The 14,307-nt window shown below is 41.8% G+C and overlaps 1 protein-coding gene across 1 annotated transcript; it reads right to left on the reverse strand.

The window, feature by feature from the left end:
* Positions 1 to 72: 72 nt before the first annotated feature.
* On the reverse strand, positions 73 to 14,127 carry LOC130413012 (carnitine O-palmitoyltransferase 1, liver isoform). Its single transcript, XM_056737872.1, has 19 exons — positions 13,873 to 14,127; positions 12,105 to 12,247; positions 11,884 to 12,023; positions 11,023 to 11,194; positions 10,836 to 10,937; positions 10,549 to 10,686; positions 9,889 to 9,966; positions 9,684 to 9,791; positions 8,366 to 8,453; positions 6,782 to 6,977; positions 3,958 to 4,146; positions 3,754 to 3,859; positions 3,399 to 3,515; positions 3,148 to 3,312; positions 2,929 to 3,057; positions 2,663 to 2,818; positions 2,474 to 2,587; positions 2,292 to 2,384; positions 73 to 1,975 (listed from the first exon to the last, which is right to left on the reverse strand). Exons 2-19 carry the CDS (start codon positions 12,243 to 12,245, stop codon positions 1,853 to 1,855), a joined length of 2,355 nt encoding a protein of 784 aa, XP_056593850.1. The 5' UTR covers positions 12,246 to 12,247; positions 13,873 to 14,127; the 3' UTR covers positions 73 to 1,852.
* Positions 14,128 to 14,307: the final 180 nt, after the last annotated feature.

A 14,307-nucleotide genomic window follows, 5' to 3' on the forward strand; every position in this document is an offset into this window, starting at 1 on the left:
TGGGTTGTGTTTTCTTGTGTTGATGTGATGACGTAAGCATCAGGTCTGATATAATAACACCACAAACACACCTGTGCTTGACCATTTTAATAAAAAAGTGAACTCGTCTTTTCCCTTCCAATATTCAGATATCAAATGTAAAAGAGCGACAGATTGCCAGAGAAAGAGAGTAAAGCTTTGCAGTGATCTTCAAGCAAACAATGAGCTTAAATATGAGGAAAAGACGAGCGAGAGAGAATACAGTACTGGCCCAGAACATTCATTCAGAAGACAGATGAGCTCAAATATTCCTCTTTTCACACTAACATCAACACTACACAAACTCTTGCATTGCTACTGTTTTCAGCTTCACATGTATTATTAGAAGAGCAATAATATTTATAATAATAATAATTATAGTTATGAACAACAACAATAAAATCATCAGTGAGGTTTAAACTCAAGTAGATTATACAGTGTAAAAGCAGTGGTAAGATATAAGACATACCAACAGTTTCACAATGCACGTATCGAAGAACTCATTTTTCAACTTTATAAAGGAAACAACGGCTGAATATGACAATAAAACTGAGTTTAACAAATACCACAGAAACAAGGTTCAGCTGCCAAAGAAAACGCTGGTGAAAACAGAGTAAATCCAAACTGAATATTGGGGAAGGTTTGATGTTTCTTCATTTTTCTCTCATGAAAGAAACACTATTGGTCAGCAGCAGAATCACGGTAAGAACAGATGTGTCATTAAACGCAGATTGATGAAGATTGTGTAATGCCAGCTGTTGATGATTGTAATTTTATTGTCATCAACTAGATGTCCTTCACAAAACATGAGTGCTCGAGGTGCTGTTAGAACATTTAAATCATTACAGGTCTCCGATCTCACACCAATATTTTGGTCCCTGCACACCAATATTTTCTGGGTTAAGACTTAAAATCGATCATTTTATTAGTTTACAATCTTTCCTCTTTAGGAAGCTACCTTCAGAATATTATTGTACCACAGTAAACAGCAACTAGAGCTCACACTTGAGCCGACACGTTAATAAGCTTGAGATGTTTCTCTTATAATGCCATTCTCAAACTGTTTCAAAACCAACTAAGACTGACTAAACACCTTGTGAATGAGTATAAAGTTATGGTGTTAGCAGCATTTTTAAATAATAATAAAAACACTTAAAATGACTTGGACTTCAGTGAGATCAACATGCCACAATAATCAATATACAGTCTCTGGACGATAACATTCACTGCAGTCACGTGAGGTCTTCTGAGTCATAAATCACTTTTCAAGCTTCACATAACCTGTTTAAATGCAGAATGTCCATCTGGATGTGATCGTGAGTGCTGTGAGAGCAGTTTTAAGTGTCTTCATCAGAAGATCCAGAGGTGATGCAGTGCTGTGATCTCAGATACGCTAACGGTTCGATTATTAGACATCCATCATCATCATCATCATCATTCTACTAAATCATTTTAAATCTTCATAAACTCTAAACATTAGAAGCAAGTGAATGTAAGTGATCATCCAGGGAAACGCTGAGAATCCTCTCGCTCCACTATCAAACTCTCTCTCACTTCTTTCTATTTTTATGACAAAGCGACTTCCACCACTGATACATTCTTCATGTTGTTCATGGCTTCATGACATCGCTGCATTTTATACAAGCATGGAATGTACGAACGCACATGTGTATGACCTAAAGATGCATTCAACAATCATACAAGCACACACGCATGCACGCACGCACGCACGCACGCACACACACAAACACGCGCACACACGAACTCGCACACACACACTCAGTTTTCTATGTGACCTTCTGCTTTTGGCCGTTGCAGTGAACCTTTTGCACCTCTACAGGTGTTTTTTATTCTGAAAGTGGTTCTCAGTTTTGGACCCGTCTGTTTTTTCTGGTGACATCAACATCAGGAGGTCTTTCATGGCCTGGACAATCTGAGCTCCAAACTTATGAGAGTCCTGAAACAGAGAGGGGATGAAGAAAAACACCTCAACTTAACCACTTTTAGACTATTTTTTATATTTAGATGTATTTTTTTACTTTTATTTCTGCAGCAGAACACAAAAAAACTTGTGATTTTGTGTTCACACAATGGAAGGCATAGAGACATTTCTCAAAATATCTTCATTTGTGTTCCACAGAAGAAAGAGTGGTATACACATTCTGAAGGACGTGAGGGTAAATAAATGATGACCATTTTTGACTTTCCCTTTCAATACTCTCATAAACATGAAATATGATCTGGCTTAAAGATGGAAATATTGTTGTTCTTACAGTCTGAGGGCAAGAGAATTTGCTGGAAATGTGGAGGTTGATCATGTTTTCTCCGATGATGATGTAAGACACGCCGTATCCATCATCCGCCACCTGTCAAGAGCACGTCAATTCACATACAGCCATAAAATTACATCAACAGACGTCAAAATAACGTTTGATAGACAGTAAAATCGTCTCACTGGACCAAATCCTCCGCCGCAGGTGGTGTAGTCTGGGTGATTGACGAAATCGAACAGCTCCACCTGCTGGAGAGGAGTCTGACTGGTGGAGAGACGCCAGGTGTCGGAGAGCACCTGATGCACAAACACACAATTAAGTAAAGAAAACATTTGTGAGGAAAGAAGAGCTCACTGAACACATCCACACACCTCCTTGAGGAACGGCGACTCTTCTCCCAGGTATTTGGAGACGATGTAGAGGCAGAGCAGGTGTCGGTCAATGCCCGCGCCCGTCATGGCCATCCTGTAGAGGTTCTGGTGTCTCTCGGCCGCCGCGCGGAACAGGTGTCGGCACACCTCCTTACTCTACACGAGTGAGAGAAACAAAGATGTTTAGGGTGTGTGGCCTGTTTTTAGGGTTTGTAGTGGAACGTGTGCACGCACGTCCTTTGTAAAGGAGTTTGCAGGCGTGTTACCTCTCCGCTTTCGAGTGCTTTGACAAACGCATAGCTCTCGCTGGTGCAGGAACGGACGGTTTCGGTACGGCCCTCGCGGAACAATCGCGTCATTGACGCTTCGTATGTCAGAGTGAACGTTCCTCTATTCTGGATGGAGGGAGGGACGGGAATGACATGAGCGTGAGTACATGATGAAATCCTTTCAGGTGAACTATCCTTTTAAGAGTTTAGTGTTACCCTGTAATAGGCCAGCTGTAAAGCGATCTGAATGAAGGCATCAGGACTGATTTTACACTTCTTGATGGCGCCCTTGCCAAATTCTTGTATTGGGTACACGTGAAAGTCAATATCATCGGCCAGCGCCTGTGCCACAGCGAGAGACCTCTCCACACGCTCCTGACACTGAGACACAATGAGAAGACCATCAAACATGAACCCTCCCTCATCATATACTATACGCTGTGTCTTTAAACATCACATGTTTCTACCTCTGCAGATATATCCCAGCTGAGTCTCTGAGGACGCGGCAGCGACGAGTCAACATCTCCTTTACAGTGGCCTTCTTCATTATAACCCAACTGGAAGCAGTCAGTTGTCATCACATACTGAGAGAGACAAGAGAGAGACAAGAGAGAGACAAGAGAGAGAGAGAGAGAGAGAGAGAGAGAGAGAGAGAGAGAGGGAGATGTAGAACGAGAGAGAGAGATGTAGAACGAGAGAGAGGGAGATAAAGAGAGATAAAAAGAGAGAGAGAGAGAGAGAGAGAGAGAGAGAGAGAGATTTATGGCTGTGGAGTTGTACTATTGCTCATTTAAGCACATGGACCGTCTCTGGTTCTCTCACCTCCCACAGGTGAGCCATTACAGGTGCGTCTGCCCACGAGTGCTCAGCGTTCAGTCCATTCTTTCCGTTCTTATAGAGCACCACAGTGAAAGACTTATCAAACCACCTGAAGCAGAAATGTTGATGTGGTGATTAGCAGAACATGTGACTGATGCTTTTAGGACTGACATAAGAGATGGTTTTGTACTGGTGAAGCACACGCACCTGTCGTAGCACTTGCCGTGAAACAGAGACTTTGCATAGCGATCCAAATTCCCAGCTGGGTCGTCTCCCATCATGCCTTGCTCATCGTCGTCGAGGGCAACAAAGAACGCAGCTTTCTCAATGCAGTCCAGAGATCTCTTGTTCACCCCCGCACTAAAAAAGTCCTTTCTGGCCTGAGCCCAAGGGATTCTGGGAAATAAAATTGATTCTGGGATTTAGTTTATCTCACATTCACTGGTAAAAGTCTTTTTGTCTTATTTTCCAGATATAAAAACCTAAAAGTGTTACATCAGGAAACCTGTCAGAAGCAAAGTGATCTTAGAAATGAAGTTCTGTGTCCTGTTATATAAAACTTTTATTAAAGCATAAAAGAAAATATAACTAGTTTAAAATGAAGTGAGTTTATGCTTCAAACAAGATCAAATCTGTAAATGGGCTGAAAAAAAGCTTTTAACTCTTAATGTGTTGTTTGTCTTGTTTGTTTGGGATGATAAAGGGTGTGTTACAAGGCAAAACATTTAGCTGCGATAATTCTGTCATCATTTACTCACGCTCATGTCATTTCATACCTGAATATATGATTTGTAGTGATGAACACAGAGAAAGATGTTCAGAAGAACGTGAGCAGTTTCCATTTCTGTGACATCATTGACTATCATGGGCTAGTAGGAAGAATGAAATGGTAGTCGAAGGTTTCCCAGAACTCTTTGTTTGCCTAAATATCTCATGATGTGTTCAACGGAACAATAAAAGACAATATTTGTTTTCCTACTATGGATGATGTCCTAGACCTGAAAATTGCTCACATTCTTCCAAATATCTTTTTCTGTGATTAACAGAACAAAGTCATACATTCAGGAATGAAATAACATGAGCATGAGCAAGTGATAACAGATATCATTTTTGAGTGATTGTTCCTTTAAGTCTCTGGATACAAGCTTTTAAATGTGTTCATCACAGCCGTCTGGAGGTCTTAAATCATTTTGACAAAAAAACAAGATGCTAATCCATGATTGCCAAAATGTCTGACTGCTTATCATTGGATTTCACTGCAGTGTCTGGGGTGTTTTAGACAGTTTGCTAGTTGGTCTCTAGTGTGTTCTGGTTTAGGGATGCTCACATTGACCGTTTAACCGTTGACCGATATTAGAAAAAAAGGTTATAATACAGGTAGGTGGAGAGTTCCTGCCTCAAGTGGAGGAGTTCAAGTATTTGGGGATCTTGTTCACGAGTGAGGGAAGGATGGAACGGGAGATTGACAGACGGATCGGTGCAGCTTCTGCAGTAATGCGGTCGCTGTAGCGGTCTGTCGTGGTGAAGAAGGAGTTGAGCCGCAAAGCGAAGCTCTCAATTTACCGGTCAATCTACGTTCCTACTCTCACCTATGGTCATGAGTTGTGGGTCATGACCGAAAGGACAAGATCCCGGATACAGGCGGCCGAAATGAGCTTTCTCCGCAGGGTGGCTGGGCGATCCCTTAGAGATAGGGTGAGAAGCTCGGTCACTTGGGAGGAGCTCAGAGTAGATCCGCTGCTCCTCCACATCGAGAGGGGTCAGCTGAGGTGGCTCGGGCATCTTTTCCGGATGCCCCGTGGACGCCTTCCCGGGAAGGTGTTCCGGGCATGTCCCACTGGGAGGAGACCCCTGGGAAGACCTAGGACACCCTGGAGGGACTATGTCTCCCGGCTGGCCTGGGAACGCCTCGGTGTCCCCCCGGAAGAGCTGGAGGAAGTGTCGAGGGAGGGGAAAGTCTGGGCATCCCTGCTTAGACTGCTGTCCCCACGACCCGGCCCCGGATAAGCGGTAGAAAATGGATGGATGGAGGTTATAATACGTGTTTAATTAACTATTCAATCGTACATGTTTTTAGTTTTCTGTATTGTGAAAGAAAATCAATTGATCCTTCACATTAACTTAGCTCACGGATGCATAGCATCGGCTGCACGTGCGCTTTGGAAAAGAGAAAAAAATGGCACAACCGGTGGTTTCCCTTCCTTCTTTTAGGCATGACGTAAAAATATGAATGTGAAATTTGAATAAGTAAAAAATAATGTTTGTATAACAGATCGGACTTATATCTGTTTAGCTAAGACTGGCTGCTGGAACGCAAATGTGTCGCACTTCCCGAGGTGTTATCACTACATTCCCGGGACATCCGTGCCATCTGAAAGGATGTTTTCTGCCGCGGGTCTAATTGTCAACAAGCTCCAGACTGTCACCACATCATGTAAACATGTTACTTTATTAAATAAAAACTCCAAGCTTTGGATTGAGGTAGGCCTGCTATTTTTATATGATGAAAAAACTCTCTGACGGAAATGTACTTTCCTGGTTCTTCTGTGCTTCCGTTTTGTCATAATTTGTTAATTATTTCATTTTTTTCTTGCCTGTTTATTTTATGCTTTAGATTTATAATATTTTAGTTTTTCTCCATCGTCCAAAATGCCAAAGGTTCGTTAAAATGTGATAATAATGTGAATGCAGGTGCTGTTTGCATGTTAAAATAAATCTGTGTAATAAATGTTTGTATTTTTAACGTGTCAAGGGCGCTCGTCAACTGTAGCTGTGTCTCATTTTGGAGTTTGCATCCCCGGAGCATTTATTATTCAAATCTTATCGGTTAACTGTTAATGTTCAGTTAACGATTGTCGGTTCTCGGTTAGGGAAATTAACCGAAATTACCATCCCTATCAAAGTCTTAAAAGGGAACTTTCCATAAACAGCCCCTCTCTTGGTTCCTCTGATTGATGGTGTTCAGTCACTGACCTATGAAGCTGTGTTATATCCACACGTATGTGCATGTTTGCAGAACATCAGTCAGTACCTGTCTCCCGCGGTCAGAGCAGCGAGCTTGGCCTCTCCCGGCGCAGGGGGTGACGGGTCATCGAGGATACTCTGAACCTGGTGTTCGATCTCTCTCGGTGACAACATACGGCCGGCGTGATACAGCCACAGGCGGAAATAACGACCTCTGTGAAACACAGCCACATACTCGCTGTCCTGCCAGTGGACCAGAGAATCTAAACACACAACACACAAACCTTTCAATCAAACTGAACAAACTCTGGCTCTAAAACTGCATACAGATTCAATGTTTCAAAATACAGGGCGAGTAAATAATGTCTGTACTGTGCCTTTAAAAAAAAAAGAATGAGAGAGACTCACAACCTGCTGTGCTTTGTGTTTCTGGGTCAGGCTCTGTGTGCGTGCGTGCGTGCGTGTGTGTGTGTGTGTGTTATAAAGCAGGACAGTCCCAGTAGGGAGTGTGTGTCAACACAATGCGTTACTCTTGCAGGATTTGAGAAACATCTTCACACGCTGACAGAAGCAGCAGAGAATAAGACGCACAAAACACAGAAGTCAATGGAAAACAAAGACAGGTGAGAGGGTAAAGGAGAGGAAAACAGATCATAAGAAGAGAATTACAAATAAAGATTTGGAATATGATGATGTCAAGCAGAAACTTGTTGTGTAATATTATACAGCCGTAGAAATCATATTAAGAGAACCATCGAGAATATTTGCAGTGTTTCTGAATTTACTATTTCTAGTTATGGGTTTAAGTGAAATTATCATTTTGTTTAATTCTGTGAACTACTAACAATATTTCTCACAAATGAAAATGTATTATAAAAAAAACATTTGATAATGATGATAATGTGGATTTATCAGTTGTCATGTGTCTTGTCATGCTGTCAGCTGTTGGATGACTGACACTAGACTAGAATAACCACAATACATCAAGAAATGATGATTAAATGAACATTTAGAATGGTCTATAAAGTTTTTCTGCAGATCTGACTTGAGAAGATGTAACACCTAAGCTTTCCTGACGCTCAGTGGTAAGAGCATTGGGTTAACAACACAAGGTTGTGGGTTTAATCCCTGGGGATTGCAAATACCTATGTAAAATGTATAGGATAAAGCAATGCAAGTCGCTTTGGATAAAAGCTTCTGCCAAATGCATAAATGTAAATCTAACACAGTGACCCGAAAGTTAGAAATATTTCAAAGAACTGAGGTAAAAAAATAGAAAAGATGCTAAGATAAGAGATGTTGAGTAATAGATGAATGACAGAAATTGAGGTGGAGACACACAGACAATCTGACCAGTTAAATAGAGTACCTGTGTGTGTGTAACTGGTAAACCCTACGGTATGGGGACACGATGTCCCAACAAAGATGGCAATATCCAAAATCGTTGTGGGTACATTTTTTGGTCCCCATGAGGAAACAAGTTTATGAATCACAAAATTAACTATTTTTAAAATCTAAAACAGCAGAAAGTGTTGTGTGATTGTTTGGTTGAGGGAGTGGGTTAGGGAATATGATGCTCAGTATAAAAACCATTGTGTCATTGAATGTCCCCATAAAACATGGAAAAACAACATATGTGTGTGTGTGTTACCCGTCTCTTCCCCTGGAATCCGTGTGGTGTTGAAGATCCTCTCACACTGAGCTGCACACAGAGGAACATTTAAACCTGGAACACGACTCTGTGAGCGAGCGAGCGAGAGAGAAAGAGAGAGAGAGAGAGAGAGAGAGAGAGAGAGAGAGAGAGAGAGATAAAGAGAGAGGGAAAGAGAGATAAAGAGAGAGGGAAAGAGAGATAAAGAGCGAGAGAGAGAGAGAGAGAGAGAGAGATAAAGAAAGAGAGAGAGATAGAGATAGAATGAGGATACCAGCATCAAATGAGCAGAATTTGCAGGTGTAACAGAAGGTTCAGAATGCGGCAGCACATCTCGTCTTCCATATGACAGCCCTTTTCATCTCACTCCACTGGCTACTGGTTGAAGCCAATATCAGTGTCAAGTCACTAATGTTTTCCTACAGGACTATCACTCTATCTGCACCGGATTACTTTCACACCCTCCTGCACTCTTACACACCATCAAGATCCCTGCGTTCAGCAAACCAGCGGTGTCTTGTGTTTCCTTCCCATAAGGGCAGTAAATCTCTTTCCCGCTCATTCTCCTTCACAACTCTTCCTGGTGGAACATTCTTCATAACTCGTTGCAGTCAACCACATCTCTCACAACATTCAAAAATTACTTCAAACTCATCTCTTCTGTCAATACTTGACAGACAACTGAAAAAAAACCACTAACTTTCTCTCAACATGGATTGTTCTGGCTTTTTCTAAAACTAGCAACTTTATATTAGCACCTATTGAATTACTGCTTCTGTATGACATATCGCTTATTGATCCCTGAACTCTCTGTGAGTCGCTTAAGATATTACCATCTGCTAAATGACTTAATGTACATGGAAAGCAGACACAGTTTGTTCTCCAACACAATGACACACCTTCACACTTAATTACATTCACTTATGTTAATTCAGTCATTAAAGTCTTATTCCAGTTGGCTTTTGTAATGTTATAATTAGGATTTCCAAAGAACATATTTTAGCATCTTTGTTTCAATAAATGATCTGTGTGAGCTAGAAGGCTGCGTCACTCTGTAAACATGAGAACACACTGAACTTTAGTACACAAATACACAACACAGACTTTGCTTAGCTGTATAAATACTGAATTCACGTCACTTCTGGGGAGAAATGTGTCCCATCCAGAGAAGTACGTGAATGCACACACAAAATCTGCATCGCTCATCTATGACCTACAAACTTCAATCAGTGCACAGCTAATCCAATCCCAGAGATCAATCTGCAACGGTTCGGGGTGACAGGAGCAGGTTAAGCCCATCTCATGTGCAAGGACTCACAGGTTTGATTTCCTCTCGGTTGAGTTTCCTTCGGTACAAGAGGCAAGCGTGAAGCGTGTTGCCTGCCCGTGCTGCTTGAATGGGTGTCGGCGTCACGTAGAGGAAGTCCTGAGGAAACACAAAAGACAGAAGAACACTTAGAAGACACTAAGTCAGTTGCTAAAGGCTCGCAGTTATTTTTTTCTTTCAATTGTAAGTGTCGTACCATTCCATAGTAGTTGCTATTGACCATAATTGGGCCACGGCCCCTCAGGTAGACATACTCCTCCCACCAATCGCTGACCTTAAGACAGAGAGAAAGAAAAATTATTCTTAAAGGAATACTTCAACCCATTTCCATGAAACTGTCGACCTTATCATGATCAAATCAAGTTTTTCCGTACGGTCATAAAGGTACATATTCCTCACAAATACACATGAAAATTAAAACAAAACAATTATTTTATGTTCTGTGAGGAGATATCCCTTCTCCATTGGTTGGGTTTTCTTGCATCAGGTTTGTAGATTTTAATTCACAGCAATCCCGTAAAAGTTTGTCGTCTACCAAAAAACATTTCTATTTTTGTCACATCCATAACGCTTGTTTATTTCCCTTTTTTGAAACAGAAAATTTGTTCAAAGACTGACATTTTTCTGATGTTTAGACTCGGGTGATTAAAAAAACAGATGGTTCAATATATTTGTGACAAATAAATTCTCTGAGCATTTTCATGTCACGTCCATAATGCCCAAACAAATCTGTGATGGGGTGGATAAGTGATGCAGGTTTGTTATTCTGGGGGTAAATGATTCCTTATAAGAAACACAAAATAAAAGGAAATGGTTTGAGGTTTGTGTGGATGGATTGTTGGATCGGACGACTCACGTAGTTGGAAGCCCACATGGCTTTGAGTTTGAGATACCACTGCAGACGGTTCCCCAGACTGCCCTCGAACTCTTTGGCTAGATTTGTCATCCTCTCATATTCAGAATCATTCATCAGCGGACGCACAGATTCCAGATACTAAAAAGGGAAAGATGTTGAGTGGAACACTAAACTGATCCAATGAAAGTCAGAGTGGTCTTCCTCGCCCACAGAAAACGTACAAAATTTTGTTGAAATCACTACCTAAAAATTATGAGTGACAGTTACAGTGATGATGATGACCTCACCCTGTTAACGGTGTCCTTCACCGCTGGTACGGGCAGGTTGGGTAGAGACCCCTGGTAGCTGTACAACAGAGGCTGTCTGCCGGAGAAGATCCGAACCATACCCTGAAACAAACAAACAGGTTCGGTGTGTATAGGTCAGGCGTGTCTGATGTAATCCAGGTGTGTCTGATAATTCTTCTCTACTAACCGCCCAGATTTTGGTGGTGGTGGACACATTCCCATGTTGCTCGAACATCCAGCCGTGATAAGACAGTAACTGCTTCAGACAAAGTCTCATGGTGAAGATAAGAGACAACCAGAGGAGCGTACTGAACAACACAGCCGACACCATCGTCCGGCACTGAACGCTCAGAGAATCACTACAGACAAACACACAACATCTGTCCAATCACTTTGGGGTAATACACCTTTATACCTCATAACACTGACGTCACATCCGGCCTTAGAAAGAAAAAAGATTGTGGATTGCTTAAACAGTCATTCTGGCTGAAAATACAATTTCCATTATCAATATTCTTTATAAAACTGAAGAGAAAAACATTTTTCCATGTTTGTAGCATTCGCCTGGATCAAGAAACACGCCTTTCTGAGAATTCATGGGTGGGAAGCTCTTGAAAAGCTTGTTAAGCGAGTCACGTGATGACATAATGCGAGCCTCCGAAACTGGGCAATTCCGTGAAAATGTCAACCGTAACATGAAAAATAAAGTTTTTACAAGCATATTAGAACATTTTGTGGTTGAAATACCCATGTGAGATCTCTCTTCAAATATGCAAAGCATTTGTTTTATTTTTAGCACATGATTTTTCATAGACAGGTAAGAGACATTTTCAGGATTCTCACATCCATAATGGTACATATTGACAAATTAATTCTCCGAGCATTTTTATGTCACGTCCATAACGCTGGAATTGCCCAACTATGTTCTCATCTCAAGACAGATTTCTCAGAATTCTTATTTGCATTTGATCAATTAGGATTTGTATAAGATGACCAAGATTTGTGGGAGTCAACAAAACGACGAGGACCATGATGTATCTTCCAGTACCTGACGGGCAGATGTTCCTGGATTTTAGCGATCAGTCCCATGGAGGGGTCAGAGCGCGTGTACATGGTGGCCAGGATCGCGATGACAACAAACAGCCACGAGGACGGACTAGCAGGATACACGCCGGTGATCACGTTGTTCTGTACGAGAGAGAGAATTCACAAACACACAAAAACAAGAATCCACACAAGTTGATACCAGGTGTTTGTTGAGGTCTTTACCTTCAGCCGAACAACACGTTTCTTCCACGAGCGAAGACCTGACAGATAAACCTGTCTCAGGGCCTGATGGGATAGCTGCAGATCAATCCCCTCTGGAGTTATAGTGAACTGAAACGCCACGGCCTGATGGGCTTCAGCCATTTCTAGACAGAGAGAGAATCAAGTTTCATTGAATCACATGTTTTGTGTGTTTAGTACACATTCTACACAGAACAGTCCCACCCCTCCATCTCACAGCCCACCCCTCCATCTCACAGCCCACCCCTCCATCTCACAGCCCACCCCTCCATCTCACAGCCCACCCCTCCATCTCACAGCCCACCCCTCCATCTCACAGCCCACCCCTCCATCTCACAGCCCAGCCCTCCATCTCACAGCCCACCCCTCCATCTCACAGCCCAGCCCTCCATCTCACAGCCCACCCCTCCATCTCAGCCTCACGTGCTATTAGAAATCGACATGCTTTACATTTTGTAGTATCCATTAAGAGAAAAGCACTGAATGCTGACACAGACGCTTCTGCTGCGGTTTCATTTCACGTGTTTAAATGCGATCGAAAGACATAAGAGAGCCACGACAGGTTCAAACTTTCAGGCCCGTCCCATTCTCTTTCCTTTATAAATCCATATCATGTGTTCCTTTATCCAGACACACTATATAAATATATATCTTTCTTGCCTTCTACATCCAGACAAGGTGTATCTATGGCAACAGTGTTGTTATAGCAACCAAGTGCAAGCCGTTCTTTCATATCTGCCAATGTGACAGTTTGTTACAGTATTAATAAAGATTGCAGATGTCAGTTATAAGTAGCTTAGGGTTCAGGAATCTGTACATACCAAAGAATTAGAAACATGATGTACATTCCAACACATTTACACGTGCATATACAAAATATACTTCATAAAGTTAAACAGCGTTTTATAAAAAGTATATACCATACAGTATATAGACAAAAAAATATTAAATTCATAAAACACATGTATTATATATGATGACATGCACATACATGTAAATAATCCTAATAATCACTCGTTTTTGAATGTTTCGAGCATTCAGACATGCCAACAGTCTGTGACACTGACGGTTATCGTGTGTTAAAAGACGAACGGATCGTCACATGCACTTTCAATAGCGCCCTGAAGAGGGCGACCCATAAAATGAACTTTAACCTAATTTCAGATAACCCATTAAAATCATTCATTTATGATGAAATAAAACACTGTTCTCAATTTAGTCGAAATAAGGATACAAAAGGTATTTAAGTAATTGCAAAAAAAAAATCTTAAATGTGTAATATTTGTGGCAGGTGTCAAACGATTATGCCTGCTTGTCAACATAACGACAGGGAATAATATTGAATAACACCACAGTTCATCATAAACTGATCGATGTTATCAGATCAGAACAGAACAAGTATCTGGCGGGGAAAAACACACACAGACCAAAACAACACACACATCAACGACCTATATAAGCACACAGCTTCATACGATTGTAATACAAACAGTGGTGTTATAAATGGGAAAAAACGAAATAACCCAAATGTGTGAAGATGAAGTCGAATGTCCGCGAATAAGAGTCATAGATGCGTATCAACATCTATTACTGTAACCAAGGCCAATAACGCTCGCCGACTAGCACACAGCTACAAAATGCAGAACTGCAGCGAGCACAAACACACACATTTCCGTCCAGTGCAGTAGACCCGCGATCAGCATCCATCACACGAGCAGTACAGAGACCGCAAGAAAGCATCGCATCTTACCTGCTGTTTACCGCTGTTACTGGTGCACTGATGCCCTGATGCCCTGATGACGGGAACAAAGTGACGAAGATGCTTCTCCTTCCTCCTGATCTTCAGGAGCACATACATTAAATAGATAAATAACCCAATTATGTACTTATGCCGATATGAAGCGCAGATATCAGAAGAGCGGAAGCATTCAATAGAACGAAACTGATACAAAGTATATTTGCTTCAAAGTGCGAAAGAATGTAACAGATACGGCGGGAGGGCGGGAATTAACAAGCGGCTCGGAAGTGCGCTCTGATTGGCCGGGAGTCGGTGACGTTTACAAGGCTGACCAATGGGCACTGAGGGTGTTGAGGGACTGTGGAAGAGTTGACAGACGAGTTGGCAAATAATCGCTCAGCAGGCGACGCGAGGAACTGGAAACGCTGCTGTGATTGGGCGTCGCAG

Source organism: Triplophysa dalaica, chromosome 23 (genome assembly GCF_015846415.1).
Source record: "Triplophysa dalaica isolate WHDGS20190420 chromosome 23, ASM1584641v1, whole genome shotgun sequence".
NCBI classification, from domain to species: domain Eukaryota; kingdom Metazoa; phylum Chordata; class Actinopteri; order Cypriniformes; family Nemacheilidae; genus Triplophysa; species Triplophysa dalaica.